At 34.6% G+C, this 24,402-nt stretch overlaps 3 protein-coding genes across 5 annotated transcripts; 2 read left to right on the top strand and 1 right to left on the bottom strand.

The window, feature by feature from the left end:
- Window positions 1–54: 54 nt before the first annotated feature.
- On the top strand, window positions 55–9,804 carry LOC140040423 (protein argonaute-2-like). 3 transcript variants are annotated; one of them, XM_072086350.1, is made up of 22 exons: window positions 55–159; window positions 1,126–1,608; window positions 1,860–2,013; window positions 2,155–2,272; window positions 2,760–2,944; window positions 4,108–4,256; window positions 4,421–4,552; window positions 4,729–4,816; window positions 5,372–5,455; window positions 5,551–5,614; window positions 5,821–5,892; window positions 6,039–6,086; window positions 6,254–6,376; window positions 6,611–6,735; window positions 6,967–7,154; window positions 7,422–7,575; window positions 8,304–8,394; window positions 8,551–8,745; window positions 8,836–8,970; window positions 9,067–9,168; window positions 9,339–9,538; window positions 9,667–9,804. In XM_072086350.1, the coding sequence occupies exons 1-22, from the start codon at window positions 123–125 to the stop codon at window positions 9,791–9,793; spliced, it is 3,054 nt and encodes a 1,017-aa protein (XP_071942451.1). In that variant the 5' UTR covers window positions 55–122; the 3' UTR covers window positions 9,794–9,804. The 3 variants fall into 3 exon arrangements, with proteins under 3 accessions (XP_071942451.1, XP_071942460.1, XP_071942446.1); XM_072086345.1 differs by lacking the exon at window positions 55–159 and adding an exon at window positions 544–689; XM_072086359.1 differs by lacking the exons at window positions 55–159; window positions 9,067–9,168 and adding an exon at window positions 543–689.
- A 1,040-nt stretch (window positions 9,805–10,844) lies between these two features.
- LOC140040439 (tyrosyl-DNA phosphodiesterase 2-like) lies at window positions 10,845–14,212 on the bottom strand. Its single transcript, XM_072086388.1, has 6 exons — window positions 14,009–14,212; window positions 13,501–13,583; window positions 13,280–13,405; window positions 12,652–12,862; window positions 12,324–12,494; window positions 10,845–11,231 (listed from the first exon to the last, which is right to left on the bottom strand). Exons 1-6 carry the CDS (start codon window positions 14,210–14,212, stop codon window positions 10,947–10,949), a joined length of 1,080 nt encoding a protein of 359 aa, XP_071942489.1. The 3' UTR covers window positions 10,845–10,946.
- A 111-nt stretch (window positions 14,213–14,323) lies between these two features.
- Window positions 14,324–24,371, top strand: LOC140040438 (uncharacterized). Its single transcript, XM_072086372.1, has 13 exons — window positions 14,324–14,409; window positions 16,681–16,785; window positions 17,004–17,154; window positions 17,286–17,357; window positions 18,984–19,060; window positions 20,586–20,636; window positions 20,756–20,820; window positions 21,172–21,291; window positions 21,776–21,856; window positions 21,956–22,094; window positions 22,215–22,297; window positions 22,382–22,478; window positions 22,849–24,371. Exons 2-13 carry the CDS (start codon window positions 16,684–16,686, stop codon window positions 23,047–23,049), a joined length of 1,239 nt encoding a protein of 412 aa, XP_071942473.1. The 5' UTR covers window positions 14,324–14,409; window positions 16,681–16,683; the 3' UTR covers window positions 23,050–24,371.
- The last annotated feature ends 31 nt before the right edge of the window (window positions 24,372–24,402 follow it).

Genomic DNA, 24,402 nt, shown 5'->3' with positions numbered 1-24,402 from the left:
AAAATTTAGTCATTTTTTCCAAATTGAATTGCGAAATAAATCTATGATCTCAATTTTCACTACTGTGACTGTACTACCTTCAAATGCTAAACGCTTATTGCTAGAAGAGTTGCTCTAAAGAAATGCCGAAAAGGGGAAAAGGACGTGCTCGAGGCAGAGGTAAGTTGAAGTTTTTTTTCAACTACATTATTTCAAGAATAATACTGTATATAATTACATGAAAAGTTGAAATTCAAAGTTACAAAACGAACGTACTACTAGGTCAGGATTTAGTAGTAGGCCTTGTATTTTATATGAATACAGTACCTTCCATTAGTAAGATATAATACTTTTATGTAGTTTTGCCTCATCCCAATATCGAAATATTGCTTGTAAAGAAATTTTGTGACGATTGTAATTTTGTTTTAAATCTTTTAATTGACCTAATAAATTAATTACAACAAATTCAATCATGGCTGCGATAATTATTTCGTCATGTGTTGGGGAATTTCCAGTTTTAGTCATTGCTTCCGATTGGTCGGATCGTCTTTAGCTCTGCTCTACCCATAATTTTTTGCAAAAATGGAAAATCCTGAAGTAGGAGAGTGGATGAGCGATTCACAAACCTTTGATTTCTGTACAAGAAACTGAATTAAAAATAACAAAGATGACAAAACAAAAGAAGGATCGCGGCCGTGGTAGAGGCTCAGGTAGTCTCTATTAAAGTAGATTCAATCGTTATCCTATATATATAATAATATACAGTAGTCTCAAAACAATTAGGCCAAATGTGTGTGTAGAAGTAGGCAGGCCGCTCGGCAAAAGTGGTATATACAGTTAAGTTACAGGCCTATTGTAGGCTTAGAAGGACGAGGCCTAGCTAGATTAGTTAGTTATCTCCATGGTTCCATTGGTAGTGTACCTAGCTACTACCTGTACGTGGAAACATGTTGAATGATACCTACCATTATTGGCTAGCAAGCCATGAGTGAAGTGTGGGTTGTTAAAATGTTATTGTGGAATTCAATTATTTGATTGTGTGTGCAATTTCGAATTCCTCAATTGAAGTATAAATTGTTTTGCAATATGATTTTATTGCAGTGGCAGATATCTTTTTATATTTGATTTATTTATTATATTTTTCAGGAGGAAGGCAAAGTTCTGCAGAACAAACAGTTGGTAAATCCAAGCAAAAACTTGAACCACAAAATGTTGAGGCATCTGAAAGAAAGGAAGATTCTCAACAACCAAAGAGTGGTGCCTCTCTACCAGAACCCCAACTGTCTTCTACCGCTGGTATTACTCAGGAATCAACTACCAGGTTGGCACATACAAGTGGTGCAAGACCTAAGGAGCAGGTGGAAAGACCCAAAGAAGCCTCAATCAGTGGGCCTCTACCAGTGGCCTGGGGTCATCAGACAGTGGAGCAGAAATTAGCCTCAGTTAGCTTAAGTGGTACATCACCTAAACCAGTTACGGCTTCAGTTAGCTTGACCGGTCCTACTACACCTAAACCAGTAACCAGTGGTGGTCAAAAAGTGACTTCAGTTAGCTTGACCGGTCCTACTACACCTAAACCAGTTACCAGTGGTGGTCAGAAGGTGATCTCTCCTGCTAGGACTGATCAAGGTAGTACATACTTTTCTTGGTTATTCACATCAAATTTGGTTTGTTAAGGCCAATGAACCAAACAAATAATAAATGCATCCTAGCCAAAATTGTTCTCCAAATTTTTGCTTCATATCTTTTTTTCTATCTTTTGTTAATTTTATTTATAGAAAGATGTTAACACTAATAATAGTGTGACAATTTTATTAGCCAAGATGGCAAAGTTTAAAGATTTTGTTATTAAAAAATTGTCAATTAATGTATTTGTTTAGTTTTGCAACTAGTGAAGAGGCGTGGCTATGGCACTAGTGGACGACCCATACAGCTGTACAGCAATCATTTTAGAGTCAAGTTTCCAACGGATGTCATCATTTTCCAATATGACATGAGCACTCAACCAGAAAAACTACCTAAGAAAAAACTTAGGTTAGTTGATATATGACACTTGTAGGTCTTACTGTTAAACCATGGAGTTTTATACCTCTCTGGTTTAACCATTACAGGCCATAGACGGTTTCTTTAATTTGATCTTTTAAGATTGAAATGATGGCTTTTTCAATTACATAGAGATATCTTTGAAGAGATACAAAATACCAATAGAAACATTTTTGCTGGAGGAAAGTGTGTTTTTGATGGTCGTAAATGTGTCTATAGTCCAGCAGAACTCAGGTTTACTGGAGCACAAGTAAGTCTTTTCTTTCCTGTTAATTCTTTGTTTGTTATTAACACCGTAGTGCTGTTGTTCATTGGTGAACTTATAAGTTAATTTCAGTTTAGAATATTTGTTGAACATTTTCTAGTCTATTTTGAGTTGATAAACAATGAAACTTATTATATTAGTATTAATTCACTTGCTGGTTTCTGTGCCTTTTGTCGTCTGATTGTCCAAGACTACTTAAATCGTGTAAGGACGAGTAAAATATTATAAAAACTTTATTTTGTCATGATCAATTTTGAAGAATCTCAAAATCAATGATATAATCACTACAGGAACCTGTTATGGATAGTTTAATTTGATAGAAGGCAATCTCTGTCACAACTATAAGAAAAATATGGGACCCTGTAGTTTTGTGCCAGCTTAAATTTTACCCAACCACAAACAACTTAAGCTTTACATTTTTAATGCACCATGATAAACAACACTACTTTTTTTATTTTAATGAATTATTTAGGTTGATTTAAATGTGGAGAAAAAGTATGAGGGCAGCAATACATTAAAAGCCAAAGTAACATTAAAGAAAGTGGCAACAATCGATCTGCATGATCTGCACCAGTATCTGAGTGGAAAGTTGAACTTTACGCCGTATGTTGCCCTGCAGGCGATGGATGTCATTATGCGTTACTATCCATCAATGAGGTAAAGATAACCTGCATTGTGTTTATATAACGGTTCTAGAGCTATTATGTACAGACATATTAATATTAACAATTCCAGCTTACTTCTAGTGGGTAGGTGTACTTAAGTACAATAATACAATGGGCCTAGCTAGCCTACTAACTACTAAACGATTGGCCCATCAATAACAAAACTCAGTGGATTCCAAACCCATCCTATCAACCAAACTCCTAAACAATCTAAACCTAAAACATTCTACAAAATCGGCTGTAAATATCGCCGTCCGCATGTTGTATGGTGTCCCGATCGTCTAAGTAGGCCTAAAATAGGCCTAGTTTACTCTCCAAAAAAGCGGATACTACTGCATCAAGCAAGTAGACCAGGTAGTAGGAAGGAGACCTAGCCGATCCGGCCCAGTTAAAAATTGAGCTAGCTAGTGTAGTAGACCCTATGCGAATTGATACTACCAGGCCTTTTACTAGGCTACAGTTCTTAAAATTAGCAATACTTATGTTTACAAATATTCCAACTCTCTCATTCGAACTATATTATCTATACCATTCCGGTAGGTCGAGTCGACCTTCAATCAAATACTGTACATCGTTCATGTTGTAATTATAGAAGGGGGAGACTCGACCCGACCAGTTTGGTATTGTATACTGTATCTGCTTATCACGTGACGATGCCAGGCATGGGCAGGTAGAGCACGTGTATCGTCGTCTCGCTCTCCTCGCTCAGCAGGAATGTATACGTTACACTTCATTGATTTTGAAGGCTTTCCCTAAGTCAGTGCGAAAATCGGCAAACGTAAAGTGCAAACATATCTAATTTTTCACTGTTTTGATGAATTTTCATAGAACATTGACTTTATAAATGGGAAGACCGACTAAAATTACATCAGATAAGTATAATTTTACAAAAGTAATTGATATGGTTATTGATAACGACTCGTCGGAAGATTGACCATTTCACGAATTTCCTATTCTGTAACACAGTGTCATATCGCCGTAGCTGCACTTGTAATCTGGCCTTATTTCACAGCCTTCGTTCTGCTTCACTGGGCGCTTATATAAATTGAAACTTTTACCGTTCAAGAGACAAACAAATATATTTTACATTTTTTACTATTCATTTTAAACCCGGAACCCCCCTTTAAGTACAATAATACAATATTGTTCTTATAGGTTCACACCAGTTGGTCGTTCTTTATTTTGTGAACCACGACAAAATGATGATTTTAACCTCGGAGGAGGCTTAGAACTGCACAAGGGGTTCTTTCAAAGTATGAGACCAGCAGCATGGAAAGATTACAAAATGAGTGTTAACATTGATGGTATGACTTTTTTTTATAAATTAGTAATATCCATAGATAATATAAGTACAGTAGTGCTTTTGAATCTTTTCATTTGAATTTGTAGGATTATGATTACTGTACTTGTAGACAATATTTGTCCTTGATCATTATAAATCAAGTTAACTTATTGTTGTTTTTCATAGTTTCCAATACTGCATTTTACAAGCCTGGTCCTGTTTTAGATTTTATGGTTGAGGTTCTAAATATGAGAAGAGATTCTATTGGCATGCCTGTGAGAGATGCTGAAAGAAAACAGTTTGAAAAGATCATCAAAGGTAGGCAACACAGCAGTACATAATGTTTTAGGCAACACAGAATTATTCATTGTTCAATGTGAAAAATGTAGTATCACTATATCTTGAGGGTTGGCATACTTACTAGAAAAATGTAATGGCACTATATCTTGAGGGTTGGCATATCATGAGACTAAAGATATGTTTTTTCCTTAAAGGATTACAGATTGAAGTACGACGAGAGCCATCATACAAACGCAAGTTCAGGGTCATTGGGGTCACAGCAAAGGAGGCTCAAAAATTGACGTAAGCAAACCTGTATACTATGTTTTTGTTACTGGTAACAGTCTGGTTGTTGATGCCCTTTCATCTCATTAAATGCTTTTTTATCTTACAACCATTCTCCTTATAATACTAGGCATAGACATCTTACAACCATTCTCCTTATAATACTAGGCATAGACATCTTACAACCATTCTCCTTATAATACTAGGCATAGACATCTTACAACCATTCTCCTTATAATACTAGGCATAGACATCTTACAACCATTCTCCTTATAATACTAGGCATAGACATCTTACAACCATTCTCCTTATAATACTAGGCATAGACATCTTACAACCATTCTCCTTATAATACTAGGCATAGACATCTTACAACCATTCTCCTTATAATACTAGGTATAGACACATGTTTGTTGAAACTCAATGCCATACCAAATGCCATATCTGCAGAAGTTCTGCTCCATATTTGATTAGACTTTTAAATCAATAATTTGTAATTTTGCCTTCTTTTTGTTTTATGAATAAATACCAATGAATATGATATTGTGATGAGTTTTATTTTATATTTCTCAGCTTTCCACTGACAGATGATAAAGGAAGAACTTCAGAGTGTGTTGTTGCCAAATACTTTTTTGACAAATATGGAATTCGCCTTAGGTGAGTGATTTACACATTTCAAAATTATATTATTTTTAAACTTAAAATACATTGTTAAAACTGTTTTTGAATGAATTTTTATGTTTTTTTACTAGGTATCCAAGACTTCCATGTTTGCATGTTGGGCAGCCAGATAAAAAGACGTACATTCCAATTGAGGTAATAACAGAAATTCAGGAACGTATTACATACAGTAATTGTTTTGTGTAACTAAATAAGCAGTCTTAACTTTATTGGTCATTCTGCCGATGAATATTCAAATAATAAATATTTTAAATTAAGGCCTGGAAGACACTGTACAAAAATATGAACAAATATAATTTAAAATGAACTTATTTATAAGGTTTTGAGCATTTTGTTTTTAGATGTGCCATGTCGTTGCAAATCAACCATGTAGAAGAAAATTGACCCCAATGCAGACATCAGATATGATAAAGGTATGTATAACATACTCTATATCCTGCTGTCCAAGATATAGTAATATTATCATTGATTGGCACACAGGCTCTACATAGTGAATTCAATATTCATCAAATCCGCAGACCATGACATAATAAATAGCAATATTCTTTCATTCTTGCAGAAAACTGCAATTCCAGCACCAGACAGACTAAGAGAGATTCAAAACTGGGTAAGACTTCATTTTCATTGAATGTACAATTTGATTTTGCCGTACTGTATTTTGTATTCATCTTACCTGGCTTATTTGTGTTTCACGTATATGGATATCTTAAATGCCTGCCATTATATACATTTCTGATATGGCCATATATGGTATGATATGATTTTTTTTTCAAGATCAAAGAAGCAAACCACTCTGGTGATCCTTATCTGAAATCATTTGGAATTTCAATCGATCCAAATCTGTTAAAAATCCCTGGACGAGTACTTGCGCCACCAGACATCAAGTACAAACAAGCTGTAAGTTTTCTATCTTAGTATACATTTTAATGTCACATAATAGTTATTAAAGTGCTTATCGGGATGAATAGGAAAAATTGGATTTTTAACAAAATTACAGGTAGTTAAATTAAATGTTAAATTTAAAAGTTTTTTTTTTTTATATTGTAAAACCATTATTATTATTTCTACGGAAGTGAATAACTTAAATAAAACTACAAAATGGTCCATTCAAACATTTATTGTTATACTTAGGAAATAAAACCCAGGGAAGGCAGTTGGAATTTACAGGGAAGGAAATTCCATAATGCTGTAAGTGTGAAGATTTGGGGCATCCTATGCTTTGAAAATGAACGCTTTTGCCGTTATGACGATTTAAAGTGAGTTTAATAGGCACAATTATTCAATGATTGGCAATTTTTAACAAGCTAATTTGAAAATGAGTACAAAATAGATAAAAAGATATATGGTTTAAAAATCAGCAAAGCTGTATATACAGTCATAACAATAGACATAAAGTTGCTTATTTGAGATATATTTTACCCCTGTATGTTTGTATGTATAATTTACTAATATAGATATTAATTGTGTTATTTATTGTATTTTTGCAGTAACATGCATGATGTGTTGACAGGTACATCAGCTAAGATAGGAATGCCAATGGCAAGCGCCAGTTTTGTTCAGTATGAAAGTCCACATAATGTGGATTTTGTAAAAATGTTTCAGTTCTACTGTCAAGAACATCAAGGTCTTCAGCTTATATTTATTGTGTTACCTGGTAAAGGTAACGATATTTATGGTAAGTTGTTATTTCTGGTTGTCATGTTCAGTATGTAGATAGCCCTGCAGTACGGTTGTGGAAATTGGGTTGGGTTGTTAGGTACAAACACCTACAATTTTAATAATTTTAACTTTCTATTTTGTTTGTAAGCTTTGTTTTTCTCAATAAGTTTTCACTTTAATTCGTATATTAGTAGTACAAAACATGGTATCAAAATTACTATTGGCTGTAAAAACTACATTGCAATTGATTAATTAAAGGCGATTGTTTATTATATTTTTCTAGGTGACATAAAAAATGCTGGTGATGCTCAAGTTGGTATAGCAACACAAAATATACAGTTGAAAAATGCCAAGAAAGCAAGCCCTCGCACAATGGAGAACATCTGTTTAAAAATCAATGCTAAACTTGGAGGCATTAATAATGTCATCAATCAAATGTAATGTATTACTTTTCTTTGATAAATCCATACATTTGAGTACAATACTACTATTCAGAGTGTCATTTATAAAGTTCCATTATTAGACAGGCGTCCAAAATTACACATTAGGCATTTCTCTCACTTAGCAGAATCAGTCCATTTCACCCGGGTTTTTGAAAAACTCCGGGTAATAAATCTTGGTCTGTTTTAAACAATTTACGAGTTCTGATTATTTATCTTGACACACATGAGAGGCCAGCTGGAGTGTGACAGACACTTCACTACAGAATTTGCTGAAAACCATGCATGTAGAATTTTCATGAGCTGTCCAGGTGACCTTGTTGTAAATGACCTAATAGTACCCTTGGGTTGTATTTGCTGGGCAGTTAATATAATCAAATTACAATTGTGTGTTTTCTGGGCTGACACTCTTGACAGGCCTGTGGACCATTTTTGCTAAGGGAGAGTTTTGCCTCATGAATTTTTTTTAACCCAACATTTTTACCACAGATTTACCAAATACTATAAAATTCAATCGATTATAGATTGTCGCTCATTTTTGTGAGTTTTCATTTGATTTGTGCCAGATACAGTCAATCTGTAATAATAGTTAAAAGCAAATATGGTAACGATATGCCCAAATATTGTGGTATGTCATCATGTCTATATATGGGCACATCACATTTTGTTGTCACATAAAGTTTGATAGTGTAGACAGAGCTTAATATTGAATTAAATACTTTAAGGTCTTCTGTTATGAGAGAACCAGCCTTAGTCCTTGGTGCTGACGTCACACACCCGTCTCCTGGAGATTTTCACAGACCGTCAATAGCTGCCGTAAGAATTGTTCGTTTTGATTAAATTTGCAACAAAAACAGACTACTGTATTGGTCAAATAATGTTATCTAAAATTGTTTAAAGTTTTTATTTGTATATTCAGTGAAAATAAAACACTTGATGCCCTAACCCTAACACTTGGTGTATTATTTATAGGTGGTTGGTAGTAAGGACAAACATACATTCAAGTATGATGCTAAGGTCAAAGTTCAAGCACATAGACAAGAAATTATTGAAGATTTAGACAAAATGGTGACAGAATTACTCATTAATTTTAAAAAGTGCACAGGAGTTCAACCAAAGAAAATAATCATGTACAGAGATGGTGTTAGTGAAGGGCAGTTTCAGCAAGTAGGTATTGGGTCAATTCTCAGGTGACCAATTTATGTTAATTTTCCAAACTTTGTTTTCTTTTGATCTTATATTTTTTTTTCAAACAAGGTTTTGGACAGTGAGCTAATGGCGATTCGCAGGGCTTGTTCATCATTGCATTCAGAATACAAACCAGGAATCACATTTTTGACCGTGCAGAAACGCCATCACACTCGCCTGTTTTGTGTAGACAGGAGAGATGAGGTAAACACACTTTAATTTCAAGCTATTTTGTAAATTACACAATTCTACACAAAAAGGCCACCAATTGAAATAAAAACTTAAATATAAATTCTACAGAATGGACGTGGTCGCAATGTACCGGCAGGAACCATTGTCGATAGGGATATTACACACCCTGTCAATTGGGACTTTTTCCTTTGCAGCCATGCTGGAATACAGGTAAATGATAATGAAGTTATTGATTGATAATTATGATTATAATCATTATGATCCAATTGGACAATGATTACTGCCTGTATATTTGGTAGTTATTAATAGACAAATTTCTTCATTGGTCGACTTATTTTCACTGACAAGTAAAAAATACAACATTTCTCTCTGAATGACAGGGAACAAGTCGTCCAGCTCATTATTACGTGTTGTGGGATGATAATGATTTCACACAAAATCAGCTCGAAGAATTTACCAATCAAATGTGTTATACATATGCCCGCTGTACACGGAGTACGTCCATTCCAAGTCCAGCCTATTACGCACATCACGCTGCTTTCAGAGCTAGAGATATTTTATACAGTGATCTCAGGTTCAGGTATGTACTTGCACTGCTAGTCATGTCATTACTTGGTTCATTCAAGAAGTAAAGTTGAATAAAAATAATACACAATGTGTACATTAATGGAAACAATTGTGTGACTACATTTATTTTATTTTGTTTAGCGACTCTGGAAGCACAACAAACAGCGGAGGCAGTGACCAGCCTAAAATAACAAGTGAAGAACTAAAGAAAATGAACAACACTGTTGAAATAGATGTAAAACAAAATAGTCGCATGTATTATGCGTAACATTAGGTTCATTTAGTGCTCTACTAAACGGAATGTGTACGTACATTAAAAGAAAATGAATAACACTGTTGAAATAGACGTAAAACAAAATAGTCGCATGTATTATGCGTAACATTAGGTTCATTTAGTGCTCTACTAAACGGAATGTGTACGTACATTAAAAGAAAATGAACAACACTGTTGAAATAGACGTAAAACAAAATAGTTGCATGTATTATGCGTAACATTAGGTTCATTTAGTGCTCTACTAAACGGAATGTGTACGTACATTAAAAGAAAATGAACAACACTGTTGAAATAGACGTAAAACAAAATAGTCGCATGTATTATGCGTAACATTAAGTTCATTTAGTGCTCTACTAAACGGAATGTGTACATACTTAACTGTAATATAAGAAAAATAAGAAATGCAAACTCAGAAGGAATTAAAAGAAGAAGGTGTCCAAATGTTTGGCAGAAGAATATTATTTTATTGTTTTGATAGCAAGCCTGTAGCCAGTGGATTAGAACGAAAACCCCTCTTTCTTAATTACAGTAGACTTGCTCTTGACAATATTTGCCCCTTTTATAGAAAAACCAACTTATATGAGAAGCCTGACTAAGGGCTTAAATATCAAAAATGACTTATAACCATATAACAATAATGATTGCAAGTATAAATGTTACATACAAGGTGGTTGAGTACAAGCTTGTCTTTGGTTTAGCATGTGCTTATAATCTGATACTAAACTTTATAATATAATTTTTGCAAATAAAAAGCTAGTGGAAATCAATTAGTAGTAATAATACAACATGTACAATTTGTTAAATAATCCAGGTTACCCGATTTAAATAATCCAGGTTACCTGATTTTAACAAGCATTTTTATAGCATAATCATTTCATTTTCATAAACATGTCGCCCAACAGTTTCCTTCCCTGAAAATACCAAATATTAAACATTTTGTGCAAGATTTATTTAGAATATATTTGAATTTATATTTATTTATATTTGTTTTAGTTTTATGACAAATATGGTTTTTTTTTGTAAGTAACTGGTTTGATATAATAATCACAAACAATAAAGAGGTAATAAAAGAAACGGAAATCACGTCTTATTACACCTGGTTCACTCTAATTTACAAAATCAAAGTCAAGTTTAGCACTGGTTCAAATTAATTTACTTTAAACTCGCAGTAAATGCCAAAATGATCACTTGGAAATCGCTCAACTGTTGAAATCCATTGGTCTCCAATGAGTTTAAAAGTTTGCAGATGAACTTGTTGCTGCTTTGCTTGTTTCAGGAACAATCTATCAAATCTTATTCTTGGTTTGCTTGCAAATTGCCAATCTAGGTTATTGTTTCTTTTGACATCCCATGTGTATCTTGATTCTTCTGGACTTCCAAACATTTCCCATAGATCAACAATTCCTCCAGGTAACCCTCCAATACTTTTCACCTAAAATCATTGTTAAATTAATAAACTATTTTTAAAATGATGAAATTTATTATTTTAATAGTCTTTCCAAATATCTTTCTAAATACACTGACTTGTTGCCTGTTTTATGCACCAAGTACGTGGAGTGGAAGGTTGGTCAGCTACTAATCCCAAGATTTGTTTATGTTGAGCATCTTGTGTACACTGTATGTTTGTCAGAGGACTGTGTTCATTATGACTTACCTCACTGTCACGTAGGTTGGTGTTCACTTACCTCACTGTCACGTAGGTTGGTGTTCACTTACCTCACTGTCCTGTAGGTTGGTGTTCACTTACCTCACTGTCCTGTAGGTTGGTGTTCACTTACCTCACTGTCCTGTAGGTTGGTGTTCACTAATACCTCACTGTCTCGTAGGTTGGTGTTCACTTACCTCACTGTCCTGTAGGTTGGTGTTCACTTACCTCACTGTCTCATAGGTTGGTGTTCACTTACCTCACTGTCCTGTAGGTTGGTGTTCACTTACCTCACTGTCACGTAGGTTGGTGTTCACTTACCTCACTGTCCTGTAGGTTGGTGTTCACTTACCTCACTGTCCTGTAGGTTGGTGTTCACTAACCTCACTGTCGCGTAGGTTGGTGTTCACTTACCTCACTGTCACGTAGGTTGGTGTTCACTTACCTCACTGTCACGTAGGTTGGTGTTCACTTACCTCACTGTCCTGTAGGTTGGTGTTCACTTACCTCACTGTCGCGTAGGTTGGTGTTCACTTACCTCACTGTCGCGTAGGTTGGTGTTCACTTACCTCACTGTCACGTAGGTTGGTGTTCACTTACCTCACTGTCCTGTAGGTTGGTGTTCACTTACCTCACTGTCTCTTAGGTTGGTGTTCACTTACCTCACTGTCACGTAGGTTGGTGTTCACTTACCTCACTGTCCTGTAGGTTGGTGTTCACTTACCTCACTGTCTCGTAGGTTGGTGTTCACTTACCTCACTGTCACGTAGGTTGGTGTTCACTTACCTCACTGTCCTGTAGGTTGGTGTTCACTTACCTCACTGTCTCGTAGGTTGGTGTTCACTTACCTCACTGTCACGTAGGTTGGTGTTCACTTACCTCACTGTCTCGTAGGTTGGTGTCCCCTCCAAACAAGGCAACAGTACCATCGTTAGAATTGCACATTTCTTGAAGTGCCATCTGAAACTGTCTTTTGCGTTTACCACTTGCATCTTTTGTGCTTTCAAGATGAGAATTCAACAGAAGGAACTCTATTCCGGCACATTTCACCTAGCAAAAACAATTGTACCCAACATATAATAATACTGTACATTTGTCAGAAATACTTTGTTGGTGTAGCTAAACGTTGAACTGTAGACCTACTGTGTTATCAAATATTTGTAAAGTAGCATTAATGTTAAAATTAGTAAAAAATAAAATGATAAACCTTGACTTTGTGAAGCGCCCTCATCATCGTTGTATTCTCAAATGGATCAACAATACTTGAAAGAATTGAAACGCTACTTTTTTTCAACATCATAGCAGTGAAGTATGCAGCATCACTTGTTGGTAGCACTTTGTATTTTTGGCATCGTTTTTCGATGTGAGATGCTGTTTCAACTATGACCTCTTGGAGAAAGATGATATCTGGTTCAAGTCTTATGAAATAAATACAATAATTAGTAAAGATATACAATAATTAGTAAAGATATACAATTTATAGGTAAACAAAAAACAAGCTTTATGATAAAACAAACTAGAGATAGATGTTCAACATGAACCCAGTCCGATTCTATCATACTGTTCAAGAAAGAAGATCCTGAATGGTTTAAACTACATTGTTGTGGTTGGTTGAGAGTACCAGAGTCACCTGTATGTTAATAGAAATGAGTCACTCTCTATAATACTACAAACTGCATTTAGTTGATTGTGATTGGTTGAGAGTACCAGAGTCACCTGTATGTTAATAGAAATGAGTCATCACTCTCTATAATACTACAAACTGCATTTAGTTGATTGTGATTGGTTAGGAGTACAAGGGTCACCTGTATGTTAAAATGAGTCACTTGATATACCTCTCTATTATACTACAAACTGCTTTTGTTCTGTCTATTAAATTCCGGTCATCAAGACCATCAATATTCCATGTTATCATTTTTATCTTTTTGTCTTCTTTTTCTTTACTGCCTTCAACTTTGAGACTGTAAAAATAAAAGACATGCACATGCCAGTATCTTTTTCAAAATTTATTTTGTTGTTTGATCCAAAATCTTGTTTTAAAAGCTGAATTAAATACCTGTCTTTTGAATTTGAGCTTGTTCCATTCTCATCATCATCTGGTTGGTTTGCCACTGTATCAAAGTATAGGTTGATTGCATCCTCAATAACAAAACATAGAATAACATTAGTATTTAAAATTAGCATATTCTGAACAGATTATGTCTCAGAAATCTTGTGTGCCGGCCATCTTTTTTTGTATTTTTTGAGTAGAAATAAATCAGACGCATTAGTATACCCGATAGTATACATATGAATGGTTATATGAGACTGAGAGCAATGGAACAACATTGCACTCTCGATGACATCATTAAAAGTGCAATAGAAGTTGTCATTTATAATATCATGTGACCCATGCACAGTCCTCCTCCAATAACAAAAATCTACTTATGACGTGTGTGTATTATTAAAATGTCATGACACCCCACAGGTGTGCCGACCAATACGATCACTAATTTAATGCAAATTCATAATGGAGATTTGAGTGAGTGATGTTTTTATCCGATTTTAGCTGGCTTTATACTTACCACGACTTGCCAATTTGTTTTTTGTAGATATTCAAGTGCTTCACCTTCCGAAGCTCCAGTTACGACACAAAATTCTGCAAAAAGGCCTGCAACATCATCAATTTCTTCAGCAGTTGACCTAGCCATCCTTTTTCCTCGCGTTCTACTCGACTCGCTCGTGGTGGTGGTTTTTCCAACTTGTGTACTGTGGTTGTTAACCTGCATGCTGGATATAATCTTTCACGCTTCGATGATTCCAGTGATTGTCACGCTTGAATAAATTGGTGGCGGCGGATGGATCGTCGTATAAAAAACATGCTTGTTGTGTGTGTGTGGCAGTGGTGTTTAATAAGAAAAAAACATTTTTTAAATATATACGGTGATATCATCCGATTTTGTTTGAATTTACTCCATATATAGAAGTAAGTTAGTGTAGAACAGAAGTGGAAAGCTAGTAGTAGTGAGCTTTTTTGTTTTTAGCACTGATCTGGTTGGTGTTTTGGTTGATGAGTGAGAGTTTTAAACAAGACTAAGTAAGCCAGGACTCAGTACACGTCGGCCCAGGCCACCAGGGACGAGGGTTTCAGCTGTGACTGCTAGGCTAGTGTAGTGTATGGAACGCCGTTTACGCAACATTTCGATGATATGAATTTTATGACGAGATATGTGAATGAAATGCTACGATATTAATTGAATGGCGCGATATATGAATGAAATAATTATTTTGAATTGAATGCTTTGAATTGAAAGTTTTGAATGAAATGTTTTGAATGAAATGTTTTGAACGAAATGTTTTGAATGAAATGTTTGGAACTAAATGTTTTAATTGAATTGAAAAGTCAAACTATTGGTGGCGTATGTCATTCCCGCTCGCGATTGTTTTCTCAACCTCTTAGGCAATTAAGCCTGGGTACCCTCATCTCCTTTCCACGCGAATCCTAACAGACCTGAAACAGTGGAATGCATATTTCCAAAGCCAGGTCTGTTAGGATTCTAGGCAGCGTGGAAAGGAAATGAGGCCCAGAGGGTACCCAGGCTTAAGAGGTTGAGAAAAAAATCGCGGAATCGGGAATGACATACGCCGCCAATAGTTTGACTTTTCAATTCAATTCAAACATTTCATTCAAAAAATTTCGTTCAAAACATTTTATTCAAAACATTTCATTCAAAACATTTCATTCAAAACATTTCATTCAAAACATTTCATTCAAAACATTTCATTTAAAACCTTTCATTCAAAACATTCAATTCACAACATTTCATTCAAAACATTTCATTCAAAACATTTCATTCAAAACATTTCATTCAAAACATTTTATTCAAAACATTTCATTCAAAACATTTCATTCAAAACATTTCATTCAAAATATTCAATTCAAAGCATTAAATTCAAAACATTTCATTCATATATCGCGCCATTCAATTCATATCGATGCATTTCATTCACATAACCCGTCATAAAATTTATATCATTGAAATGTTGCGTAAACGGCGTTCCATAGTAGTGTATACTGTATTATAAAGTTAATTTGAATATTCTAGAATCCATCCACTGTAAAATGACAAAGTCACTATCAAATGTTAATTATTCTTTCTTATTCACACAATCTTATTCTTAAGTCTAAATTAGGTCTATTAATTAATAACAAATACTGTATAAAAAGTAAAAACATTAAATTATGCTAAATTACCTCCGCCATGGAGGTTATGTTTTCACCCCTGTATGGGTGTGTGTGTGTGTGTGTGTCTGTGAACAGCCTGGAGACCACAGTTTTTATCCGATTCTCACCAAATTTGGCCACAATGATCTATGCCTCAAAAGCTCAGACGAGTTCGAATTTGAGGGGAAAAGGTCATAGGTCAAGGTCACAACTAACAAAAAAACTATTTTACTGCCTAGAGACCACAGTTTTTATCCAAATCTCACCAAACTTAGCCACAATGATCAATTGTCGTATTCGATTGGGAACTTTCGTTGTCAACGTAAAGATTCGTTGAGTACTTTTTGTATTCGAATTGTAAATTTGTGCTCAACAGAAAGTCCTTCGAATAGAAAACGTTGACAACGAAAGCTTTTTCGTTAAGAACAATCTCAACGCTCAAAATACTCCGTTAAAGAAGTACTCAACGGAAAAACTGTACTCAACGGTGAAAGTCTAAATCGAATACGACAAATGACTCATCATATAATTGTGGTTAAATTTTGAAAGGTCAGGGTCAAAGATCAAGGTCCACAAAAAACAAAAACAAAAATAAATAAAAAAATAATTTAAAAAAAAATCTCTGTGGGACTCAGTTATCTCAACTGTGAGAGGCTGGATACATAACCATTACACCAAACTCTCATCCACAACTTTGTAGTGTGAAGTTAGCCTATTTACACTTAGAACTAATAAAAAAAAAATATTTAAAAAATATATATATTCCGGGGACATTTTATGTAGGGGAATTGTACAGTAGGCAGAGGTTTCACCCTCTAGTTAATAATTTGTTTCAATGTATAAAAACAACTCACTTGATCATTCTGATTTTTAAAAGAAAGGAATGGGTTTTATTTTCTTTGCTTGACTAAGGAAGTGAGTGTAATTAGTTTTGACAGACAGTTGATGAATATATGATAAATCTATTTTCATGAATTAAAATATTGAATTCCATTTTAAATGTTTAACAGAAATATAATTTTACTACATCAGATCATGCCAACAGACAGGAGGAGAAAGGCTGGCCGTGACGGAGTTGCATCTGAGAAACCAAAACAAGTTGTGAATTTAGAGGAGAAGAAAGAGGACAACGATGAAGTAAGAAGTCTTACTAAGAAATATGAAACTACAAACTAACCCTAGTCAAAAATTACAATATTAAAATAATACCATTCTAACTACACATAAAATACATTTAGACTGTTATACTGACATTCTAAATACATTGCACATTACAATTGGTCTATTTCTATCCCTAATAGACTTTAGACTACATTGATTATTACCAAATAAAATGTAAAGCATCCTTTTTTCAGCCTGCTTCAGAAAATACACAACAGCCAACTTCATCAAGTTTTTTCTGGAAACTGCTGAACGTTGGCAAATATATTGTACTGTTGATGTTTCTACCGGCAATCTTAAACCATGCTGCCTTAATTCGGGAAGCTCAGTACTTAATGCCACCTGGTATGTACAGATATACACAGTTACTAATTTAGTTTAAAGGACTTGATAAATATGATATAAAACTAATTTAGGATTACATAGTGTAAATGCTTTAATGATTTCATGTTAATATAACATTTTTGTTATTATAGGAGGTGAATTGTATGATATTGGATGGGGACAGAAGTTGTTTTTGTTATGTAATGGTACAGGTCCACCAACTGGTATGTTACTTAAGTATACACACTTAGATTTAAAGTTATGTATGATATTAAATGGGGACAGAAGTTGTTGTTATGTAATGGCACAGGTCCACCAACTGTGTTACTTAAGTATACACACTTAGATTTAAAGTTATATTCATGCATATAACCTCTTGATTCTGTCAGAATCTTTATTTATTTCTTTATTTATTTATTTATTTATTCTTTCCTTAGCACTATTTGTCCGTCAATTATCTTGATATCAGTTTCATCTAACTAAGTCAATTTTTCAGAGTATATTCCTTATGGCCAGGAATCGATGTGGTTATGTTTTCACGATGCGCAATCAAAAATTACGCGGTCTACGCGCGATTTAACGAAATCACGTTTGTAATCATATCTTCACAAGCATGAATCACAATTAAACAAAATTTGGTACTCATAAATTTCAGGTCATATTTCATCATATGGCAATACAATTACGTGCGTAGCGCATATAACGCATGCGTACGCGCGCTTAAAATGTTGAAAATTGTCAGAATTTATTTTCGATGAAATTAGAGTACTTTTCAGGCAATTTTAAGCGTTTAAAAAATTGCCATGAGTGCGCAGATTATTGCACGCGCACTGCGCGTCAAACGTTAATGCGCACTGTTTTTGTCCGATTACTGTTGTATAACCTTTCTTTAATAATATCATCATATTTTATTCACTTTTCAACGCGAAACAGCGTTATACGAGCACGTCAAAAGTGACAGGCTACGCACGTGTAAGTTAACAAAATGGTGAAAATATGCTAAATTTTAAAATTAATATACAGTATATCGTTAGAATGCTCGGGAACACCGATTTTTTATTTCATTTTCTTGAAGTGTATGTATCATATGTATGATTTATTATGAAATTAAGAGAACAAAAGTCGATTAAGTCATCATTAATGGCATATTAAATTTACAAAAATTAATTTCGACAATCAAACAAATTATGACATTTTCTTAGGCCAAAATAACAAACTTAACATTAACTTTCTTCCTTCAAAAGTTCATATATTAAAGTTAAAAGTATGTAGTTTGAAAGTGCATCATTTGTTTACATTTTAAAGATGTCATCATAGTAAAAAATTATAATTCATTTCGGTATGTAATAATCTATTTGCACCAAAGTGGTTACTGCATAGTAAATACACGGAAGAATTTTTCTACGACTTTTAGTCAGTTGTGTATGGCTCGATGGTCTGTGCTCGTGTCTATGGCGTTCAAGGTACCGAGATCGAGTCTCACCTTGGGAAACGAAATAAGATTTTTTTTTATTATCCGTATTGTTTGTTCAAATTTATTTCTTAGTGTATAGATTATACACATGATTTATAATTAAATCTAGATAAAAATTAACTTATGTCTTTATTATTATGTAACAACAAATGTGGTTTATGACATTATACGCATATGGATCTTTGATCGGATTGTGATACCGGCTATGGTGTTCGCGTTAGCAAGGTCCTATCATATATTATAAATAATTAAAGATTCTGAAAAAATTAATCAATCAATATATCTTTTAAAAATCAATTACTGTATCTTTATTTAAATCAATGCATATAACCTATAATTCGTCATAGTGACGAATTAAATCTAGTTTGTCTTTTAGTTTTGTTGGAATCTCCTACTGGAATGAGCTCAGATGTTTGGTACTTTATACAGCCACAGTTAGCAAAGGTTGCAAGGGTAAGTTGTTTGGTACTTTATACAGCCACAGTTAGCAAAGGTTGCAAGGGTAAGTTTTTTGGTACTTTATACAGCCACAGTTAGCAAAGGTTGCAAGGGTAAGTTGTTTGGTACTTTATAAAGCCACAGTAGCAAAGGTTGCCAAGGTAAGTTTTTTGGTACTTTATACAGCCACAGTTAGCAAAGGTTGCAATGGTGAGTTGTTTGGTACTTTATACAGCCACAATTAGCAAAGGTTTCAAGGGTAAGTTGTTTGTTTCTTTATACAGCCACAGTAGTAAAGGTTGCAAGAGTAAGTTTGGTACCTTATACAGCCACAGTTTGCAAAGGTTGCAAGGGTAAGTTGTTTGGTACCTTATACAGCCACAGTTTGCAAAGGTTGCAAGGGTAAGTTGTTTGGTACCTTATACAGCCACAGTAGCAAAGGTTGCAAAGGTAAGTTGTTTGGTACTTTATACAGCCACAGTAGCAAAGGTTGCAAAGGTAAGTTGTTTGGTACTTTATACAGCCACAGTTAGCAAAGGTTGCAAGGGTAAGTTGTTTGGTACTTTATACAGCCACAGTAGTAAAGGTTGCAAGGGTAAGTTGTTTGGTACTTTATACAGCCACAGTAGTAAAGGTTGCAAGGGTAAGTTTGATACCTTATACAGCCACAGTTTGCAAAGGTTGCAAGGGTAAGTTGTTTGGTACTTTATACAGCCACAGTTTGCAAAGGTTGCAAGGGTAAGTTGTTTGGTACCTAAGGCTTGGTTCCCACTAGAACGTAACGCAAGGACGTAAACGCAACGCAAGCGTGTTAACCAATGAAAAGCGAAGTTATAGACAGTTAGCAATCACAAGCGAATAAGCCATCGCTTGTGATTGGTCAATTCACTTGCGTTGCGTTACGTCCTTGCGTTGCGTCGCTAGTGGAAACCACGCTTTATACAGCCACAGTTTGCAAAGGTTGCAAAGGTAAGTTGTTTGGTACTTTATACAGCCACAGTTTGCAAAGGTTGCAAGGGTAAGTTGTTTGGTACTTTATACAGCCACAGTAGCAAAGGTTGCAAAGGTAAGTTGTTTGGTACTTTATACAGCCACAGTAGCAAAGGTTGCAAAGGTAAGTTGTTTGGTACTTTATACAGCCACAGTTAGCAAAGGTTGCAAGGGTAAGTTGTTTGGTACTTTATACAGCCACAGTAGTAAAGGTTGCAAGGGTAAGTTTGGTACCTTATACAGCCACAGTTTGCAAAGGTTGCAAGGGTAAGTTGTTTGGTACTTTATACAGCCACAGTAGCAAAGGTTGCAAGGGTAAGTTGTTTGGTACTTTATACTGCCACAGTTAGCAAAGGTTGCAAGGGTAAACAAGTTTGTTTTGTATTGTATAAATTTGAATGTAAAATTCATTGTACAATTTATTTTTTTTATCTCTATCACTGTGGTTTTTAATATTCGAAGGCAGACTTCCTGATTTTCAAATTGATATAATTTTGTATCCTCTTAGATGTTCTTCTTTAGCTTTAATTAATTTGTGTTTTTATCTTAGGTATGTGTATATGACAGAGCAGGAATTGGTTTCAGTGAGCGTGCTCCAAGGGTAATGAATTACAGTACAATCATTTCACTTTATGTTTTCAATCATATAATAATAGATTTTAAAATATGTATAAATTAATAATTAATTTGGAAAGATACTTATGTTTTTATTTCCAAAAGAATTCAAGTGATGGTAACAATTCTCTCATGGGTGATAGTAGAGCTGAGGAATTTACTGTTGAAAGGTCAGTCAATATAGCAAAGAATATAAAAACATGACTGCACGCAGTATTAAAGGCTCACATATGTATATAATTTGTCTAATCCTCCTGATGTAAATGTTTACATCTTCATTAGCTTTGTTCAAACATCTATTTCTCAGGTCTTGAGTTATTTTAAAGTGTTTCTTGGCCTAGTGTAAACATATAAACACTCTTGTTTATACTACTCACATCAATATTTCAAACTTGCATTCAATTTGTGCATGAACATATCAAATGAATACATAGCACAGCTTATGTTGGGATTATGTTTCTAAAAAACAGATTTGATAACATCCAACATTCTTGTAATAAATGTTGGTTTTTGTTTTGTAGGATGGCTGATGATCTGCACCAGTTACTAACAGTCAGCAGTGACCAACCTCAACCATTCATTTTTGTAGGCTCTGAATTGGGATCATTGATTGCCAGGTTTTACACACAATTATATGAAAAGTGAGTCTGACATGGTCAATACCATTCATTAAAGTAAAGTTGTTTTACACACAATTATATGAAAAGTGAGTCTGACATGACCAATACCATTCATTAAAGTAAAGTTGTTTTACACACAATTATATGAAAAGTGAGTCTGACATGGCCAATACCATTCATTAAAGTAAAGTTGTTTTACACACAATTATATGAAAAGTGAGTCTAACATGGCCAATACCATTCATTAAAGTAAAGTTGTTTTACACACAATTATATGAAAAGTGAGTCTAACATGGCCAATACCATTCATTAAAGTAAAGTTGTTTTACACACAATTATATGAAAAGTGAGTCTAACATGGCCAATACCATTCATTAAAGTAAAGTTGTTTTACACACAGTTATATGAAAAGTGAGTCTAACATGACCAATACCATTCATTAAAGTAAAGTTTTATATCCTTAATAGTAACTTTATGTAATTTATGTCCTTTTTTTTCTTTTTAGTGAAATTTCAGATCTTGTTTTGATTGATCCATTAGTTGAGGGCTTGTTCGGAATTGATGAAGGTATTTGGGGAAAATTCTGGTAAGTACTGATTTACGTTTATTGATTTAGTAACCTAAATGGGTTTAACCACAAATTCTGTAGTTTGTTAACAGTTTATTTAAATCCATTTATTTGTAGGTTTGATCATCTAATACCATCATATCAATCACTTCAACTCTCAGCTGCTATTGGTGCCTCAAGAATCGGCCTTCTTTTAAACTTAATGAATCAGCCAATCAAAAACTCTGATTTACCAGAGGATGTGGAGTATAGACAGGTAGGTCAATACAATTTAATTTTTCACAGTTCTCTTTAATTAATTTAACTTGAGAATGACCCTTATTTTTTAGCGTTATTTTTCTTTTATTTAGCTCATATGTTTTTGGATATTTTACAGAAATACCTTATGTGCCAACCACATCATCTGAGTACAGTTGTGGATGAACACTACTTTATTAATGAAAGTTTGTCCCAGATTCGGTGAGTTCATTTTACCTTTGCCAAATATAATGTTGTTTTAAATGTGTATTTGTGAATGACAATCAAGTGTTCCTTTCTGATTAGGACTGCTTGGCGTATCAAACCATTTCCTAAACATGTCGGAGTAACAGTCATAACTGGTAACTACTATGATGAACAATTACCAAACACATTGAATAAGGTAAGTATGCACTGCTGCACAAGCAACACAATATAGTTCATCTTTTATATATTTCGGTCAAGTATGTTGCATTTTTTGAATATTTGAATTTTAACCAAGTCGAGTACTTTGAATGGAAATAATCAGGATCATAATACTACACACACCTCACTTTGTTTTGATTGATCTGTATAGTCTAGCAGAATGAGAAAATATCAACTTTATATAACTTATTTTGTAGGCCTGGGCCAAGGCTCAGCAGAACTTAATAAGCAACCTACACCCTAAACACATTATATAACTTATTTTGTAGGCCTGGGCCAAGGCTCAGCAGAACCTAATAAGCAACCTACACCCTGGAAGTAAACACATTTTATAACTTATTTTGTAGGCCTGGGCCAAGGCTCAGCAGAACCTAATAAGCAACCTACACCCTGGAAGCAAACACATTTTACTGAATGGTGCAGACCACACAATGCCGTACAGAAACCCAAAAGCTCTTTTGGAACCAATAACAAGGATTATTAGACAACGTAAACAAAGTTTATTGAACGACAAAAAGACAGTGAAATTATCCACTGTTGACAGGTGAAATTCAATTCAATGTATAATCTATTCAATTATACTCAGAGGTAGATTTAGAGGAGTAGGGAGTTGCCGCCATATACCTCTTTGAAAGGTGATACGGGATGCCAAAATAGGCCCTCCTCCTCATCTCTCATTCTGTATTTGTCCCTGTTACTACAGTATAGCCCCTTTCTCACAGAGCTGTGTGCCATGAATATTGCGGGAATATACCATTACCATGCCGGTATGGTTTTCTGTGAGAACGGGTCGTCTTGGCATCATGCCGGCATCGACATGACCTGCTTTAGACCTAGTAATATTCTAGGGATATTCCCCGCAATGCCAGACGGGCATTCTGTGAGAACGTAACGCCGTTATATTCCGGGGTTATATTTAATTCCCCGTCAATGCTTTGCCACCTTGCGCGGTCAAGTGTATCACTTTGGCGCCGATTCAATTCAATTAACAATAATAATGTCGAACTGGAGGGATAATGAGATAAGGGAGCTGCTTTAAATAAGGGGACAAGAAGAAATTTGTAGCATAATCTATAAATAGGCCTAGGCCATAGCTCTTTGTTGGTGCCTGACCATTCGTCGCCTTGTAACCTACAGCCTTCTAAAGGTGTTTTACAGATTACCGATGACGGCTAATTAATTGCTGTACCTGTATAATATGCACAATATACTGTACATAGCATGTATTGCATAAATGTGCTATAAAGGAAGATAATAATCTGAAAATTAAAATTCGCCGCCATATATCGCTAAACAAAAATAATAACAATAAAGGACGCCCTCAATAATTCTTTTTATTGGCCGAATATGCCCGACTCCTTTCTCACAGAAAGTCGGTATATACCGGTTATATTTCCGGCACGATAGTCCGATGAGAATGGGTATATGCCGGTAACGATACCGGCACGACGCCAGCATAATACCGGTATATTGCAGGCACATCTGTGAGAAAGGGGCTTATTATGTGATGCAGAAATTAATGAACCATGTCTAATCAGTGGCTGCTAAAGTTGAACGTTAAAATTTAAAATATCTGAAGAATGTTATTTTTTGGTCAATTTCTTCCTTTAATATCTAGTGGCATACCAGCTAAATAGATCACGTTATCTTGTTGGCTTATTGGTAATGCAGCATTTGTTGTTGTGCAGCAGAATTCCAAATCTGACCTGCTTTTCTTTTATAAGAATAATTGAATAAAAGTAATAAGTCCCTTTTGAATAAGTCGATAATTATTTTCACAATGCATTCACTCTTATTTCCAAACAAATAAATCGGCACAAGTATTTGTTAATTTCTGTAATTTAATTCATTAGTTTACATTGACAAACAAGCATACGTTGATACACACTATAATGTGATAA

Source organism: Antedon mediterranea, chromosome 1 (assembly GCF_964355755.1).
Source record: "Antedon mediterranea chromosome 1, ecAntMedi1.1, whole genome shotgun sequence".
Classification (NCBI taxonomy): Eukaryota; Metazoa; Echinodermata; class Crinoidea; order Comatulida; family Antedonidae; genus Antedon; species Antedon mediterranea.
The sequence above is the reverse complement of the archived record's forward strand: the minus strand, read 5'-3'. Positions and strand labels throughout refer to the sequence as shown.

Coding starts and splice junctions, on each gene's coding strand:
- LOC140040423 (XM_072086345.1), top strand. CDS start 647: ATGACAAAACAAAAGAAGGATCGCGGCCGTGGTAGAGGCTCAG. Junction 4,553..4,728: donor GTTTGAAAAGATCATCAAAG/GTAGGCAACACA, acceptor TTTTCCTTAAAG/GATTACAGATTGAAGTACGA. Junction 9,539..9,666: donor TACAGTGATCTCAGGTTCAG/GTATGTACTTGC, acceptor TATTTTGTTTAG/CGACTCTGGAAGCACAACAA.
- LOC140040439 (XM_072086388.1), bottom strand. CDS start 14,212: ATGCAGGTTAACAACCACAGTACACAAGTTGGAAAAACCACCACCACG. Junction 13,584..14,008: donor AAACAAATTGGCAAGTCGTG/GTAAGTATAAAG, acceptor TTTGTTATTGAG/GATGCAATCAACCTATACTT. Junction 12,495..12,651: donor GGGCGCTTCACAAAGTCAAG/GTTTATCATTTT, acceptor TGTTTTTGCTAG/GTGAAATGTGCCGGAATAGA.
- LOC140040438 (XM_072086372.1), top strand. CDS start 16,684: ATGCCAACAGACAGGAGGAGAAAGGCTGGCCGTGACGGAGTTGCATCT. Junction 20,821..21,171: donor GAGGAATTTACTGTTGAAAG/GTCAGTCAATAT, acceptor TTTGTTTTGTAG/GATGGCTGATGATCTGCACC. Junction 21,857..21,955: donor GGTATTTGGGGAAAATTCTG/GTAAGTACTGAT, acceptor ATTTATTTGTAG/GTTTGATCATCTAATACCAT.